The sequence below is a fragment of the Amblyraja radiata genome, chromosome 10 (genome assembly GCF_010909765.2).
Source record: "Amblyraja radiata isolate CabotCenter1 chromosome 10, sAmbRad1.1.pri, whole genome shotgun sequence".
NCBI lineage: Eukaryota > Metazoa > Chordata > Chondrichthyes > Rajiformes > Rajidae > Amblyraja > Amblyraja radiata.
Window position 1 is genome coordinate 18592113 of NC_045965.1, and position 17827 is coordinate 18609939.

A 17827-nucleotide genomic window follows, 5' to 3' on the forward strand; every position below is an offset into this window, starting at 1 on the left:
TTCAGCACAATTTTCCTGAATTATCCTCATGATCTTGATTCCCTTAATATCCAAAGGAACTCAATCATTGAGCCTCCTAGGTAGAGAATTCCAAAGATTCACCCTCTAAGTGAAAAGATATTCCTCCACACATTCCCAAATGGCTTATTTGTTATTTTGAGATTGTGATCCCAGATTCCAAACACCTCAACCAGTGAAATACCACCGTGTATCTAACTTGCTGCACCTAAATTAAGAAACTACTTGTTCACTTCAAAAAGGGCAAGTTGGGAGATCACGCACATTTTTCATTGGTGGGTTGGCATTGGAGTGAGTTAGTAACTTGTCTGCCCTGATATTTACTTCCTCAAAGAATTCCAGCAGATTCGTCAGGCATCACAAAGCCAAGGTCTCCCCAACCCCATCCCCATCCCCATTGCTGTTGCAATTTATAAACAGGATAGTAATAAATTAAAATCTAATTTTGAAGGGATTGTGGCTAAATCACATTTGTGCAATAAGAAGTTACACAACAGGATTGAAATAATTTACTGTTGCCAAAAAAATGTTTGTGCAACCATCTTGGTGGGGACCGAATTCTGGAACAGAGTAGACTAAACTGTGTAGAGAGATTGGTGCACAACTACAGAAACCAGAAAACTGAGACAAAATCGAGTAAATTCTCAGCAGTGAAGATCCAAGGAGGTAATTTCACACTTGGCACGCTGTATTTAATATTGTTCTGTGAGTTAAGGTATTTGTCCACAATGAGCAAAGTTTAAGGAACCTCAGTTTTGGAAGTCGCTGCCCGTTCACTGGGAACAGAACTGGGGAGCAAAGGGCACCTTTCCTACTTTGGAAGATTCTTTGGAATTCAAAGGGCACCTTTTTTTAAAGCATGTAAAACCTCTTAAAGCATTAGTTTCTGCTCATTCTATACTGCCTTGTTTCAATACTGCCTAACCAGTACTGAAATTTCACATTTTGCTAACCTTATAAACATCTCCAATTATAATTTCTATTACTTTAATTATTGCATTGAAAATCAAGTTTATAGCCTGTCATTTAAATATTATTAAAAAATGACTTACAATTCTGTAATGGTCAGCAATAAAATTGGAGACATTCAACGTTACTGCAAAAATGAGATCATTGATGTTTGCCAACATTGTTTTCTGTGTGTTTCCTTTTCTCTGAGTATTTCTGTGTTTAGTAGCTGAGAAACCTCAGACATTCTTGGATTTGTAATGAAGTGAAACATGAAAATTGTGGGTACAATTATACTATACTGAATATCATGGGCTAATGTGACATTCCCAATGTTTTAAATTCTATCTTTTGACAAGCATTAATAAAAATATTACAGGGGTAGAAATTCTAAATAGGATTATGAGCACAGAGAAGTAGAATAATAGCCTTTTTGTAACTAAATCACAAATGCTCTACAAAAAAATTGTTGCGATTCAGTGTGGTAAGATATAATGCAGAATATATGCAGTTGATGGAATACTTTAATTAAATTCTGGTTGCAACATTAGAGGATTCACTGACGTGTACATTATACGTGGTAAGAAGTCATGTCTGGAGTAATTAGGGGATCCTGAAAAACTTCAAATTAATTAAAATGTTTAGCTCAGTGTGTGACTGCGCAGCATGTCCCAGTATTTTATAATTTGACACATTTGCTGGGCTGTTTCATGCCTACATGCCTTCTACTAGCCCGTTGGATGATAAAATTCCAGATTCAGTGTCCTGCTTTCTTACAAAAGTACACCATAAATATTTCTTCAAAGGTGACATTATTAATTGTGGATTATTATTATCAGAGAGGAGATTATAGTTTAGTTTCTAGCCAGAGGCCAGGCAGATTTCCACTGCGTGATCCTCTCTGACTAACCCCGTTGCTTTTTTTCCGATTTTAAACGTGGCAGTAATTAATAAGTGATGATGCATGCTGGCCACCCACCTGACCCCAAGACCAGTTGGACCAAACACAGACAAGCTGAATCAAAGCAATTCTTCAAATATATATGCTTCAAAGGGCTTCTTTAAGCTTGTAAATATTTAGTATTTTATAGTAGGCCCCCCTCGGTCATGACTGACCATGGGTGATGCATCCTGGTGAGATGCAAGCCTGGGCGATGTCATATGGAGGACAGGCTGTTGCCCATGCAGCACGTCCCCCCCTGTCCACATCGCTGATCGATGCAAAGGAACAGCAGGGCCGTTACAGTTTGGTACCAGCGCCGTCGCAGGAGCTGTCAGAACGAGGTTGTAGACAACGACGAACTGCCTTAGGGGCTTCGACTCCAGATTTTCTTGAGGTTTACTCCTGGAGCCTTTTCCATGACTGGATATAGCCACAAGGCAGTGGAGGTTTTAAATCAGAGTTTTCCCTCTCCTAGATGGACTGCCTTCCCAGGCTGACGAGCCCCATCTGCCCAAGACTCGTGGGGGCGGATATCCAAGGAAATCATAGGATCAGTCCATTCTTACAAACCATTGTTTCTTTACAATATGCCATCAGAGCAGCTTTGAGTTGCAACAATTTCTCTTTTATGAAGGAATGTCGTCTTTACATTCTGGTTGCAGTTGCTTTTGAGAGAGGAAATAGGGACTAAACTCAAGGGCTCATATGATGCAGGTAATATGTGATAATCTACCATATAGACCAAAGAAGAAATGACGCATGTTTATATATTGCTAGGTGAATTATAGTAATTTCATGGATGTGTGCCTTTAATGAAAAGCTTCAGATTTTGTAACGTATTTTGGAAATTCAAGTTGTGCAAGGTTTATCTGGTAACACAATGATTCTCTGAAACAGTAATAAAATAGAGATGTGCATTTGTGTGGAAGCTACTTTGACATTGTGTAAGGTAGAAGGTTCTTGGAATACCGAGGCATATCCTAGGATTAATAGATTAATAAAAGAGATTGTAGGATCCTGAATTTGGTGTATTGTGTGGGTAATCTCACTGCAGGCAGTTCTACAAGCTTGGTATATGTACAAGCCATTTATGGTGCAGAACAATTGGAGGGAATTCAGGATCTAAGTGAACAAAGAGATGTCTGGTAGGAGCATCATACAGTATTATGGAAGGAATTTTGTTTATCAGTGATGGTTATTGCTGGTGACCAGCTTCACCATGGTGTACAAGAATGGTTCAATTCAAACAAACCAGGACTCAACCCCAAGTTATTTCAGTCCATTAGTCTCCTAACGTGATTGATAAATGTCCTCGGGTTCCCAGTAAGTATTCTACTTCATAAAGATAATTGAAAGAAACAAAAATACATATAAAATAGGAGCCATTTGAACTTTTTGGAGGAGATTGAACTTTTTTTCGCCTCCTTCACAGTGAGGAATGTGGAGGAGTCACTCTGGTGTATGTTCAAGGTAAAATGTATTTTGTGTGTTCTGTAGCTTTTTATTGGTATGACTGTATGGCAAATCAAATTCCTTGTATGTTGCAAAACATACTTGGCTAATAAATTATGATTATGATTTGACCTTTCAGGCGTGCTCCATTTGATCATGGCAGATCAATGCCCTGTTCAAACTTTGTTCCTATTTCACCTGATTTATTTAGTTTTAGAAATAATATCTACCTTTTTATAAATATATTTAATGACTTGGCTTCCATTACCTTTTGAATAGATATTTTAACAGGTATAACAACCTCGGGGAGAAAAGATTTCTCATGATTTGTTTTTAAGCATTGTGCCCCATATCCTAAGGCCAACTATCAGGAACGTACTCATGTATCTATTCTCTCTAGTCATCTTAGAACTTAGTAGGTTCCTATGAGCTCCCATGACATTCCTCTAAACTCTGGTGAATATAGAGCGAATTCATCTAACCTCTCCAAGTATGTCAACCTTGGAATCAGTCAAATATTTTTTGTTGCACTCTGGCCTGAGCAGGAGCAGCTTTCCTCAGATAAGGAGACCAGTACTGCATACATAACTCAGTGAGGGTCTCACCAACATCCTGCACAGCTACAGCAAATCCTCCATGCTCCTGTAGTCAAATCCTAGAATGATACAGCATGGAAACAGGCCCTTCAGTCCAATTCATCCATGCCAAGCAACATACTTCATCTAAACGAATGCCATTTGTCTGCCTTGTCCATATCTCTCTAAACCTTTTCTATCCATGTATCTGCACAAATGTATTTTAAATGTTGTTAATTTACCAGCTTCAACTGCTGCTTCATTCCATATATCCACCTCCCTCTGTGTGGAAAAAGTTGCCCCTTGTGTTTTTTAAAATCTTACTTGACTCACCTTAAAACTATGTCCGCTAATTCTTGATTCCCCAACCTTGAGAATACTGACCATTCACCCTATCTATTCCCCTCATGATTTATACACCTCTATACAATCACCCCGCAGCCCCCTACACTCCAGTGAATAAAGTCCTGGCCTGCCCAACCTCTCCCTATAGCTCGGGCCCTCGAGTCCTTGCAACATAAATAAGTCATAATTATATCATAAATCTTCTCTGCATTCTTTCCAGCTGAATGGCATCTTTCTTAAGCCAGGAGCTCACCAACGTCTTGTATGACCATAACATGACATTGTAACTCCCATACTTAATTCCCTGACTGATGAATACCAACATACCAAAAGCCTTCTTCACCACCCTATCTACCTGTGATGCAATTTTCAGGGAACTATATATGCCTAGATCTCTGCATTCTACAACATTCCCCATGGCCCTACTATTCATTATGTAGGTCCTGCCCTAATGTGAATTCTCAAAATGGAATACCTCATACTTATCTGGATTAAACTCCATGAGCCATTCTTCAGTCTACTTGCCCAACTGACGAAGATGCGGTTGTAATTCTTGTAAACCATCTTCACTGTCTATAACTATCTTCCTAACTGCTTGCTGCACCCAAGTGTTCCTTTTCTGAAAAATAATATATCACATCTCCTGATTCTCCCTTGTCATTATGGTCATAGTCATACAGCATGGAAACTGGCACTTTGGCATAACTTGCCAATGCTGACCAAGACGCCCATCTAAGCTACTCCCATTTGACCCGTATCTCTTTAAACCGTTCCTATCAATGTACTATTCAAATGTATTTTAAATGTCATTATTGTATTTGCCTGGCAGCTTGTTCCAAACACATGCCTGCATGAAAATATTGCCTCTCAGATTCCTTTTAAATCTTTCCCCTCTCACCTTCACCCTATGCCCTCTAGTTTTTGATTTCGTAGCCCTGGGTCTTGTTTCCTATGCTTTCAAAGCCTTCGCCTGCCCAACCTCTCCATATAATTCAGACCCTTGATTCCACCTTAATGGCATCTTTTTTTATATCAGGATGACCACAATTGGACACAATATTCCAAGTGTAGTCTCACCAACGTATTGTACACATTTTATACAAGTTAATGCAGAAAAATCTCCATTAATTTTGTTAAGCATGATTTTCCATTTGTAAGCCTGTACCAGATTTCTCCATCCACCAGTCATCAGTCTATCCACCAGTCATATTGTCCTATCTCCACCCCTTTCCGTCTTCTGCAGCTCTTTGGTCCCCGCACAAGTCACCCTCTCCCTAGGTACTTTCCCTTGCAACCGCAGGAGATATAACATCTGAGCTATACCTCTTCCCTCACCTCCATCCAGTGACCCCAGCAGTTCTTCCAGGTAAGACAGAGGTTCACGTGCAGTTACTCTAACATTATCTGCTGTTTTCACAACGTGGCTTCCTGGAAATTGGTGCGACCAACCGTGAACACGGCAACTGTTTCACTGAACACTTGCGCTTGGTCCACGGAGCCCTACTGGATCTTTAATTAAGAAATCATCATTAAGAAATTATGGTTTCTTAATTATATGCTCTTGTTATGGAGAAAATTGGACATCAAGTTGCAAAGGCCCAGTTGTGAAGGGTTAAAGAATAAAATCAGGTAGCTGTAGCCAGATCTGCCCTGTATGGGTGCCTTGTTATTGAAACGCATTGTAGAAAGGAAGTTGAGAAATGCAACCATTAAATTTGCCAGGAAGTATAAGTGAAATTTACAGCATGGTAAATTATAATTGCTATTAAACGACCACTATAGCGAAGAAAAATTACTTTGTATGATTGAAACATCATCTTGTGGAAAATTCTTAAGTTTTAATGTTTTCCGTAAACTTTTTTTTTCAGTTTCACTTTGTCTGAGGCCACTCCAGTTCCATAATCTGACATGGTGTGTACTAAGTACCAAAAGATTACTAGCCAAAATTATATTATGCTCTGCATAAAATGGCTTATTGTCAGAATAATTCATTGGAATACAATGAAAAGCTCTGAGTACTATTTTTGTAACAAATCTTCAATCCTGATCCTAATCACTTTGTGAAATAGAAATAAATCTAATGTAGAAGTGAGATATAATAGGCATCAGAAATTTGGAAAACAAAGGATGTTGACACTACACAGCTGATCAGTCAGTATCTGTGCACTGAGAGACTTCATTAATTTGGTTGCCCTCTCCACAGTTGTTTAGCCACCGAGTATTGCTTGTATTTTCTGATAACTTGGAAATACATTGCAGTGTTTAATTGTACGTGAATTTTACTCAGAATTTTGCAAGCCCTCATTCCAGAAGGCTGAATTATCTGTTTGGTCTCATCTACACAAATGATTCATGACGGCAGAGTACAATGATGAACAACTTATCAAAAATTTGCAACTGACAAATACAGAGAACAAACCTCTCCCAAAAGCAGCCCAAGATTGAACCTTTTTAAGGAAACTATCGGAAAGGTAAGCTATGGTTTTTGAACTAATTGCCTTCAGGATACTATTAACTACTAGACTAAGTGGGACCCATTGGGTCCCAGCATCACACGGGAGGGCTGGTCACCAACGCAATATTCCACCTCTCCACCAATTCCAATATTGCTCGCCAGTGGGGGGGCTGTCTGTTGCGCTAGTATGGGTGTTGCGGGCCGAAGGTACTGGTTTCCAGAGGGCTAGTATACACATTGTGGGCTGAATGGATTCTTGGGCTGGCATCCAACTGTTGCAACGATTTTAAAAGCCAAGCCAAGGCAAACAATTGGGCTGCAGCCACCTGACAACCAAAATTCATTTTGTGAACACTAACTTGTTAAAAAGGCGAGGCAAACAATTGGGCTGCAGCCACCTGACAACCAAAATTCATTTTATGAACGCAACCTTGTTAAAAAGGCGAGGCAAACAATTGGGCTGCAGCCACCTGACAACCAAAATTAATTTTGTGAAGACAAAAACTTGTTAAAAAGGCGAGGCAAACAATTGGGCTGCAGCCACCTGACAACCAAAATTCATTTTGTGAACACAAACTTGTTAAAAAAAGGCGAGGCAAACAATTGGGCTGCAGCCACTTTAGACCCGCATCGAGGGGACTCACCGTGGAGTAGACGTGCGTTCAGTGTTATTCGCAGCCCAGAGAGCCGTGACCCTCTCGCTTCCTGGGTCTGGCAGAGACTGAGTGAGGCACTACACTTCAGGGTTTTATAGTCCCTCCCCCTGCCGCCAGCGGGGGCAGCAGAGAGAATGGGGAATTTAATAAAAACATTAATATCTCTCAGATTTTTCATCGATGGGAAAAATCCTCTGGTCCCGGAAGGCGGAGGGGGGCTCTGAGCGACGTAGCTAAAAATGACGGCCATTGGTGGCGGCGTTCTCTCGGAAATCGCAGCACAGTGGGCCAAAAGCGGTCAAGATCAGACTTTTAGTAATATAGATATTTGGAACTGTGTTGTTGCTTTCAGATTTTGCATTTGCTTCATGAGTGCACAGAAAACAGAAATGGCCAGAAAATTATCTTAATGCTATAACACTATAATTATTCTCATAAGGTATCAGTGAAATAGTTAGCTGGTGCACCTTGCGAACCGGGGGTGACTTTGGAAGCCGGGGCTGTAAGCGGAGGGGAGGCGGTGGGAGCTGGTGTGGTGTCGGCAGGTCCGTCCTATAGCAAAAATCCGTTAATCAGGTATGCGTTAAATCGAATCTTTACTGTATATCATAAAACAGCTGGCACCATACTTAGGAAAATATATCTGTCTATCTCTCTCAAGTTGGAAAAACATCCTTTTACAATTCTGCTTATTTCCTTCACAAAGTCCGTTTTATATTCAAGGAACTACTGCATTTTCTGTATGAGGTTCAATTTTGGTAAGAATTATGTAGAATATTATTTTAAAATCCACACAAATCAACTGCATTTTAGATGTCCACTCCTTCTTGTCTACTCATCAAAGAACATGCGTTGGAATTACTCTTAATTATATTTTATCCCTCTGCAAAAATCTTTCGTGAAAAAATACACTATTAAAAGCTTGATGGGTTGTATTTTCCTGAGAAACACCAGCACCTAAATGTGGAACTGTAAGCATTCATTCCTTAAGTGTCAGGAAAGCTGCAGGCTCCCATTCTCAAGTTCAATAAAGTATAGGATTTCCTGATGTGTGTTTGATGATTTCCCCCACTGCACATTCATGTTGACCTTGTAGAGTCTAAGTCGAGTCTGGTTTATTGTCACATGCACAAGTGGGGCGAGGTACAGTTATAATAAAAATCTTGCCAGACACAGAGTGACTGTTTCCGGCAAGTTTGCAGCAGTTTTGCAAGGGAATCTGCCTACTGCTCTTATTCCAGGTTAATTCTGGTGCAGATTTTGCAGTTTTGTTCATTTGAAGGAAAGAAACATCTGCAAAATCTTGATGCATTCAAAATGAATTAGCACTTAATGGATAGATTAGCAATGAATATGTGCCATTCAATGCTTCCAGGAAATTCTAAGCGATCTTTTCAATCTGCTAATTGAAATAATCACTCCTGCGTGGACCAATTTTTGACTCATTAATATATTCACAATACACATGCTCTATAAGTATAAATGAACCAAAATATTGCTGTATTTAAAATTACAGCAAACATTGTTGCAAGTTGGATTCCTCCACAATAGGATTGTACACGTTACCAGAACTTTGAACAAAGGATTTTTTTTTTAGGTAAACTACCAATCTTTAAGGTGAAATCAAATTCCTTTTTATGTTATTGCTTATAGTGAATGGCTGCAGCATGTAAGAGACTGCCCCAAACTTTCATTCCAAATATTGAACATATTGTGCAGTTGTCCTCCATTATACATATTGCAGTTTGGAAGTGAAAGCTTCTTGTTGGCTGATAGTTAACTGATGATTATTGAAAACATTTTGCTGTGTTGTTCAGGAAACGATGAATAACAGTTCAAGTTCATATTTATTGTCACATGCACCAATTGGTACAATGAAATTTGAGTTACCATACAGCCTTACGAATAAAAAGAGTACAATACACAATAGAATTTAACATAAACATCCACCACAGTGGAATCAACATTTCTCACTGTGATAAAGGCAATAAAATTCAGTCAATCTTCCTCCTTGTCCTGTGGTCGGGGCCATAAACCCTCCGTAGTTGCCGCTATTGACGGCCCGATGTACGGGCACTCTCGTCGGGATGATTGAAACTCCGACGTCGGGACAGAGCGGAACACACACTCTGCGGCTTGGAGTTCCCGAATCGGCTTCTTACCGGAGACCGCGGCTTCCGATATTAAAGTCCACAGGCCCCGCTGGACGGAGCTCCAACACTGGCGATCCTCGGCAAAAGATCACAGTCTCCGCGATGTTAAAGTCAGCGCCGCGCCTGCGGCTAGAAGCTCCGCAGACCACAGCTCCACGATGTTAAAGTCAGTAGGTCCAACACTCTGGAGCTCCAACACTGGCGATCCTCGACATGGATCCCAGGCTCCGCGATGGTAATTCTGTGCTGCGCCTGCTGCTGAAGCTCTGGGCCAGTCTCTGGTCAGAAAGGCCACGCCAATTCAGTTCTTAGGCCGCGAGGGGGGCAAAGATGCAACATGGAGAAAAGACGCATCTCCGTTCAGGTAGGTTTCCCCCTCTTCCCCCACATAAGACATACTAAGAAACATTAAAACATGCATTTAGATGCACTAAAAATAACAAAAAAGGCGAAAAGTCTGACGAGCTGCAGGCGAGGCAGCCACTGCGATGGCGCCACCCGATGGACATTACCATTGAGTGGTCCCAGAAGAGTTTTATTATTCATTCATAATGTGTCCTATAGGTTTTGTACTCTGTACAAGTGTAAATGTTCCTTTGAAAATTGAATGTACCATGAGAAATCACTTTTGATTTTTGAGGCAGATACTATCTTCAATACAGTGTCCTGGTGCCTGGAACAAAAAGAGCTTACAAGCATTGTAAAAAGTCACAAGTACTTTACAATGACTTTTAACTTAGTTATAATATAATGCAGGAAGAAAGTTGGTATCTGCACTATAAGTGTATTTAACACAGATTATTGGATTGTTAAAGAATTACATTTTGGTTTCAGTAAATAAATTGGTCCATGTACTTTTCAGTAAAACCAGGCCACCTGCTTAAAGAAATGGACGATAAGGCCACTAATACTTTCTTTATGTTGCAGGAATTACCCCAATGAAGACAACAACGTACCTACTAAAGGTCCTGTAACAAGTAAGTAGATATTGCTTGTGTTCCAAGAAAGATTTCATTGATGAGATGCTGCTCTTTGACTACCCATTTGAACTGCTAAAATCAGCCAATAGTGCAACCACATGAGGTTAAATATCCCTTTAAATGTTCTGAGCTTGGAACCTCATCATTTGGATGCGTGGGAAAGAAAATTATCTAAGGTGTAAATCTACATTTTTATCTCCTGTTATTCTGTGCAACAATATAAAGTTAAAATTGTCCATTTGAAAGTTATCAGCATTACATTAAAATATAATTGAATACAATGCTGGTAGCTTGCATCTATATCCAGTGCAAAGATTCAGCATAATTCAGGAAAAGCTGATGATAAACTAAATATATCATCAAATATGGCAAATTAAACATCAAATTAATTCATTTCAGGAAACAAAATGTTAATTTGCATTCATAGTGCGTTCGTATGTTGCAGTGGATACAATATTGGTATTGGTTTACATTTTCCACATGTACAGGATACTTTGAAACATTTCTGCTTGCATGTCATTCAGTCAAATCATGCTTACATAATGAGTACAATCATGTCACACACAGGTAGTACAAAAATAAAAATTACCAGAGTGCAGTGTTATTGTGTTACAGTTACAGACAAAATGCAGATAATAATGTGTTGGGAGATCAGACTACATTCTTAACTGAAGAAAGGTCCATTCAGCAGTCTGATGACAATGGAGAGGAAGCTGTCCCTGAATCTGATGGTATGTGCTGTCAAACTTTCTGTCCAACAGGAGAGAGAAGATGAAGGAATGACAGGGTGCAAATAACCATTGATTACTTTAGCTGCTTTCCCAAGGCAGCGTGATGTGTGTAGATGGAGGTGCCGGTCTGTGTGATGGACTGGGCTACATCCGCAACTGCAATTTCTGCAGTCTTGGGCAGAGCAGTTGGCAAATCAAGCTGTGATGTATCCCAATTGCATGCAGGATAGCATGCAGGATATATTGCAGGATGTAGTGCAACATGCAGGATAAATCGCAACAAGTCGCACAGCTCTATCACTGGAAAGGTCAAGAGCACCAATGTCATGGAGGAATACTCATATTACAATCACCTATTCACCACCCCCAACAGTTTTTTGGGAGTCAGTGCAAGCCCCATTGGAAGATTCTTGACTGTGATCCTCTGTGCACCCCATAAACTCAGCTAGAAGAAACTGAATCCAGAGGCGAGGACTGCTCTCTTCAGCCTCATCATTTTGCGGCTCCAGCTGGCAGCAGACATTCACTTGAGTGCATTAGAGGAAGTTCAGAAAATCCCAAACTACATGGAGGACCAAAAGATCAAATTTTTTTTTTTAATTTGGTTTATGGGATCTGAGTGCTTCTGGCAATCCTGCATTTATTACCTATTTGTAATTACATTTGAGAAATGGCAGTACGCTGGTGCAGTGCTGTGGGAGTTCCTTCACTTGTCATCTTGGAGAGAGTGTTGCAAGATAGACTCAGTGACAATGAAGGAACAGTGATATGTTTCCAAGTCAGACTGGCGTGTGAATTGAAGGGGAGCAAGAGGAAAGAGTGTTTAACTGTCATATGTACCTGGAACAAACAGTGTTATTCTTACTTGCTGCAGCTTTACAGACACCTTAATTCAACCACACCAGAAATAAGAATACAATGAATAATAATACAATATATGATCAGTTATATTAGTTACCAGATCATAATAGTGAAGTATGTAGAATGATCTATGCAAATTCCATAGTGGTTTGTTGCTGAGGTAGCGTTGTGGTTAAGGTTGTGAAGTGTGGTTCTAAAGCCTGATTGTTGATGGGAAGAAGCTGTTATTGAACCTGGACGTAGCAGTTCTTGGACTTGTGTACCTTCTTACTGATAGTAGTAGCAAAATGAGAGCATAGCTAGTGTGCTGTGGATCTTTGATATTAGCTGCCTTCTTAAGGCACTTCTTAAGGTGCTTCCCTTCAATGGTGGGGAGGTCATTACCGGTGATGAGCTAGGCAATGTCTACCACTTTTCACAGCCTCCTTCCATCTTAGGCATTTGGGCTACTGAACCATGCTATGATGCAACAAATAGCTATTGTTGGCCTCCACACCGGAGGCCCTTATTTTTTTGTGATGCAGCCTCTAAATTTGTGCTGTTAGAGAAGTCTAGACTAGTAGATGATGCGCCAGTGATGGGGGCAATGCATGTTTAGGTGGCAGATTGGGTACTAATCAAACAGGTTAATGTATCTTGATTTGTAACAAATTTCTTGAGCATCATTGGAGTTAATGTAACAGGTCTCTCGCCTGTTTTCTCTCGATCACCTGGGAACTGAGTGTTTTGCCAACAGAACTATGATGTTGTGGCCATTAAGGAAACTTGGTTGTGAGAGGGACAGGACTGCAACTCAATGTTCCAGTGATACAATGTTATGGATGGCACAGAGAGGGAGGTATTAGAAGTGGAGTAGTTGCTCTACTAATCGGGGAGAATGTCAAGTCAGCACTCTCTACCATATTGATGGGTACATCCACTGAGGCAATATACCTACTTTACCCACTTAAATCTCGGATAAAGCAACTTTTGAATAAGTATCCTCTGACAAAGGCTTATAAGAAGCAGTATCCGAGAAGGCAGCAGCAATGGTCGACATGAAATGTTTAAAAATTATATTTACTTAGAAATTAGGGTTTTGGAACATATGGAGAAAAGCAGGGAGAGTGAATTTACAAAGTATTTACACAATGGAGCAGACTGAATGCCCTACATCTTTTCCTATGAACTTTTGCATTCTGCAGGAGGTGGAAAAATATTGAAAGAAAACAGTAAGTTGCACAATCTTCCGATAATGTTAATAAAATGGGTTCATAAAATAATGCTCTGTTAGCAACGTATAAAACCAGTATATTGGTCATTTGGGAATAATAAATATTTTATGTCATTTATTTTAGTGATCCCAGGATGATAAATACTTAACAATTTAGAAATAACTGATATTAGCAAGATTGAACATTGCAATCTGGATACTGTACACTTTTTAGTGAGTAATTACTTTTACAATTTTGGTATTATGGCATATTGACTATACATATTTTGTCTTCTTCAGCACTATCACAAGTAGCAATTCTGAATTGTGAAATTCCATTGTAATGATAAGCTACATTAATACAATATGCAGACATCACAGTGAACACGAAGCAGTATCATTATTTTACAGCTTTAGTTCTTGAATGACACTTAGACACAAGGAAATGCAATTGCTAGTTTACAAAAAAAGACGCAAAGTGCTGGAGTAACTCAGTGGTCAGGCAGCATCTCTGGAGGACATGGACAGACGATGTTTCAGGTTGGGGCCTTTCTTCACACTGCTTGTAGTTGGGGAAGAAAGTTGTAACATGGTCGGAATGAGGAGAGGCATGAGGAGAGCTGGTCCCTGGACTCAGTACGGTAGAGGTCAGCCTGACAGACTTACCATGGCACATCTTTGTTGGCTTGAATCCTTGTCCGCCTCCAGATCGGGTGCTCCATCAACTCCGCGACCCAGCCATGCTCCCGATTGCCCGAAGATGGAGGCTTCACCGCCAGATCACGCCACGTGCCTGATCGCCACTTGTATAAGACCCGTAACGCCATCGCCATTGGAAGACACAGCACCAACACACACAACCGCCCCACTACTCAAAGGCCAGGCCTATCGACTCCGCTGCTGACTCTCACATCTTCCCTGGCCAATTCCCTTCCCAGGCCGAGGCCACTGACTTTGCAGGTACTTACCAGCTCCCAAGCCATAAGTATTCTGTTAGAGGGACTAAAGGTTAACTAACTATGCCATTCCAAATACAACTTCTCCATTTTGAGTGGTCATGGGCAAAAGATTCCCATGGCAGTGAAGACGTTTGGAGGTTTGGAGAGCATTCTTAAATCATTTCCTCTGTCCACCTGTTAATGTCTTGATGTAGTGGAGCTTGGAGTACAGTGTCTACTTTAGGAGTCTGGTGCTGGACATAGGAATGACATGGCCTGTTCATCAGAGTTGGATCCCTGTAATTACAATGGCTCCGCTGGCTTGTTAATCTTGGGGAAGATGTTGCCATTGGTTCACAACCCTGACAATGGATTTGGAGGATTCTGTGGAGGCCTTATAGGTGATATATCTCCAGTACTTTGAAGTTACTGCTGGAGACCAGCCATATTTCATTCAAGACAGAAATCATTCTTGGTCTTCAAGTACTCATTTCCTCCTCTCAAATTCAACAGCGGCATGATGCTGAATGCTGTACCATGTAATCACTTATTTGCAGATTAATTCTTGCACCTTTTGAGTTCCTTTTATCCTCACCCATTTACTTCTTAATTCACTAAATGTTATCCCTATCTTTGTGACATTTTCCTTTAGATATCCCCACCTCCTTAAACTTGATTTGCAGACAGTTTTTTTTCCCCATGTATCAGTGATGTTTGTCTCTGCAATTGTGAATCATCTTGTAAAATTACATGTTGGTAACACTTGTCATTCGAGCAGACATGCAGCTGTGCCAGGAACTGTTGTTATCTGAAAGTCTCCTACGGATGATTACTTTGATAAAAAAAGATTTTTTGTGATTTCCCTTTTAACCATCTTTATCCTAGTTTGTACTGAACTATATGTAATTAATCTTCTGAAAGGAATCAGCCAACAGCCCATTGAGGCTGCTGTTCTTGCTCAAGATATCAGGAGTCAGTGGAACCAATGATCTGAAAATATTGTCAAAAATTGACTTTGTCTCTGGAACAATTGCACGACAATGCTGAGAACTATATTCTGCACTCTGTATCTTTCCATTTACTCTGCCTATTGTACTTGAGTTCCCGCCCCCATCAGTCTCGGGCAGATGGGGCTCGTCAGCCTGGGAAGGCAGTCAATCTAGGAGACGAGAAATTCTGATTTGAAACGTCCACTGCCTTGTGGCCATATCCAATCATGGAAAAGGCTCCTGGAGTAAACCTCAAAAAAATCCGGAGTTGGAGCCCCTAAGGCAGTTCATCGTTGTCTACAACCTCGCTCTGGCAGCTCCTGCGATGGCGTTGGTGCCAAACAGTAATGACCCTGCGACGTGGACAGGGGGGGACGTGCTGTATGGGCAACAGCCTGTCCTCCATATGACATCGCCCAGGCTTGCATCCAACCACACATCACCCGCAAACTAGGATGCATCACCCATGGTCAGTCATGACCGAGGGGGGCCTACTACTGTACTTGAGTTTGGCTTGATCGTAAATATGTATAGTATTATCTGATTTTGATTGGATAGTATGCACAACAAAAATGTCCCCTCTCTTTTTACACATGACCATAATAAACCTGTACCTAAACTGAGCCATGACACAAAATTGACGTTGATGCGAAGAGCAAAAAACTGCTGGAGGAACTCAGTGGGTAATCTGTGAAACATTGTCTGTCCAATTTCCTCTAAAGATGTCACCTGACCCAGATGCTGGAATTCTGAGCAAAAAAAACAAACTGCTGGAAGATTTCAGTGGGTCAGGCAGCGTCTCTGGAGGGAAATAGGAAGACAATGTTTTACAGGTGACCCACTAGGTTCCTCCAGCAGTTTGTTTTTTGCTCAAAATTCCTGCAACTGCATCTCAATTGTCTCCGCTGATGTCATGATATATATTAAATGAATTCTATGTTTTCATTTGTGGAATCGCAAATTGTCAGATGTGTAAAATATGGTGTATTCCTAACACTTGACCTGGGCTATAAGTTAAGTGGTCTATCTGAGTATCTCCATAATATATTACATTTCTTGCCACAGTAAGAATATAATTCAATACTTACATACCTTATACGCAGCAGTGCTTTAGCTTTGGATGTTTTATCAGGTTATTTCAGAATTTTTGTTTTTAAAATTATATTTATATTGCATCTATACAATTTGTCTTGTAGTACTAATTAGTGCTTTGGTTAACATGTTTCAATATTTTGCAATGTGTACTTCATTTCAGTTTCAAGTGCATGCATCTTGTGTTTTTCTTCTCAGCTCTTCTGAGAGAAACAAAGGAAACAGGCCTCCCTTTGCAGACACACACACTAAGAGAATTTGGAAAGGTAGGTTGACTTCACCTTTCATCAAATAAAGCAGGGTTTTTCTCCTGGCTTAGCATCCTTCTACAAAAATGTTTATTTCCTTTATAGTTGTATGAAAGTTTATCTTAAACTCTCCAGAAGGTTTGTTTTCAGATATACTATGTTGAAGTCAATGCCAAATGTTTTTTAGTTAGTTAGTTTAGTTTATTGTTCTGTGTACCAAGGTACAGTGAAAAGCTTTTGTTGGGTGCTAACCAGTCAGCGGGAAGACGATACATGATCGAGCCATCCACAGTGTACAGATATATGATAAAGGGAATAATGTGAATAACGTTTAGTGCAAGATAAAGTCCTGTAAAGTCTGATCAAAAATAGTCCAAGGGTCTCCAATGAGGTAGATGGTAGTTCACAACTCACTCTAGTTGTGGTAGGATGATTCAGTTGCCTGATAACAGCTGGGAAGAAACTGTCCCTGAATCTGGTGGTGTGCTTTCTCACACTTCTATACCTTTTGCTTGATGGGGAAAGGGGAGAAGAAAGAGTCGCCAGGTATCAACTCATCCTTAATAATGCTGGGGGCCATGCTGGTGGCAGCGTGAGGTATAAATGGAGTCAAAGTAAGGGAGGTTGATTTGGGTAGGAAGGAACTGCAGATGCTGGTTTAAACCAAAGATAGACGCAAAAAGTTGGAGTAACTCAGCGGGACAGGCAGCATCTCTGGAGAGAAGGAATGGGTGACGTTTCAGGTCAAGACCCTTCTTCAGATTTGGGTGATGGTCTGGGTTGCGTCCGTAATTCACTGCAATTTATTTGCAGTCTTGGATGGAGCTGTTCTCAAACCATGCTGGGATGCATCCCGATAAAATGCTTTCTGCTGCAAATCTATAGAGGTTAGTGAGGGTTGTTGGAACCACACTCTATAACTGTTGAGAAGACCATTCAGTTGTCTGATAACAGCTGGGAAGAAACTGCTCCCAAATCTGGAGTGTGCGATTTCAAACTTTTGTACCTCTTGCCTAAAAGGAGAGGGGGAAAGAGGAAGTGACCAGGGTGAGTCCTTGGTAATGCTGGTTCTTTGCTGCGGCAGCGTGAATTGTGGATAGGGTCAATGGAAAGGAAGTTGGTTTGCGTGATGGTCTGGGCTCCATTCCTAACTCTTTGCAATTTCTTGCAGTGTTGGATGGAGCTGTTCCCAGACCGGGTCGTGATTCATTTCGATAAGAAGCTTTTTGCAGCAAATCTGTAGAAGTTGGT

At 40.6% G+C, this 17827-nt stretch overlaps 1 protein-coding gene across 2 annotated transcripts in view; it reads left to right on the forward strand.

Moving 5' to 3' along the window:
• The window catches only part of LOC116977628 (phosphodiesterase 4D interacting protein), a 375033-nt gene that overhangs the window by 24748 nt on the left and 332458 nt on the right, over nucleotides 1-17827 (forward strand). For both annotated transcript variants that reach the window (XM_033028241.1, XM_033028242.1), the window contains exons 2-3: nucleotides 10473-10522; nucleotides 16527-16594. In XM_033028241.1, coding sequence (XP_032884132.1) covers nucleotides 10473-10522; nucleotides 16527-16594 — 118 coding nt within the window. The remainder of the gene's footprint in view (nucleotides 1-10472; nucleotides 10523-16526; nucleotides 16595-17827) is intronic.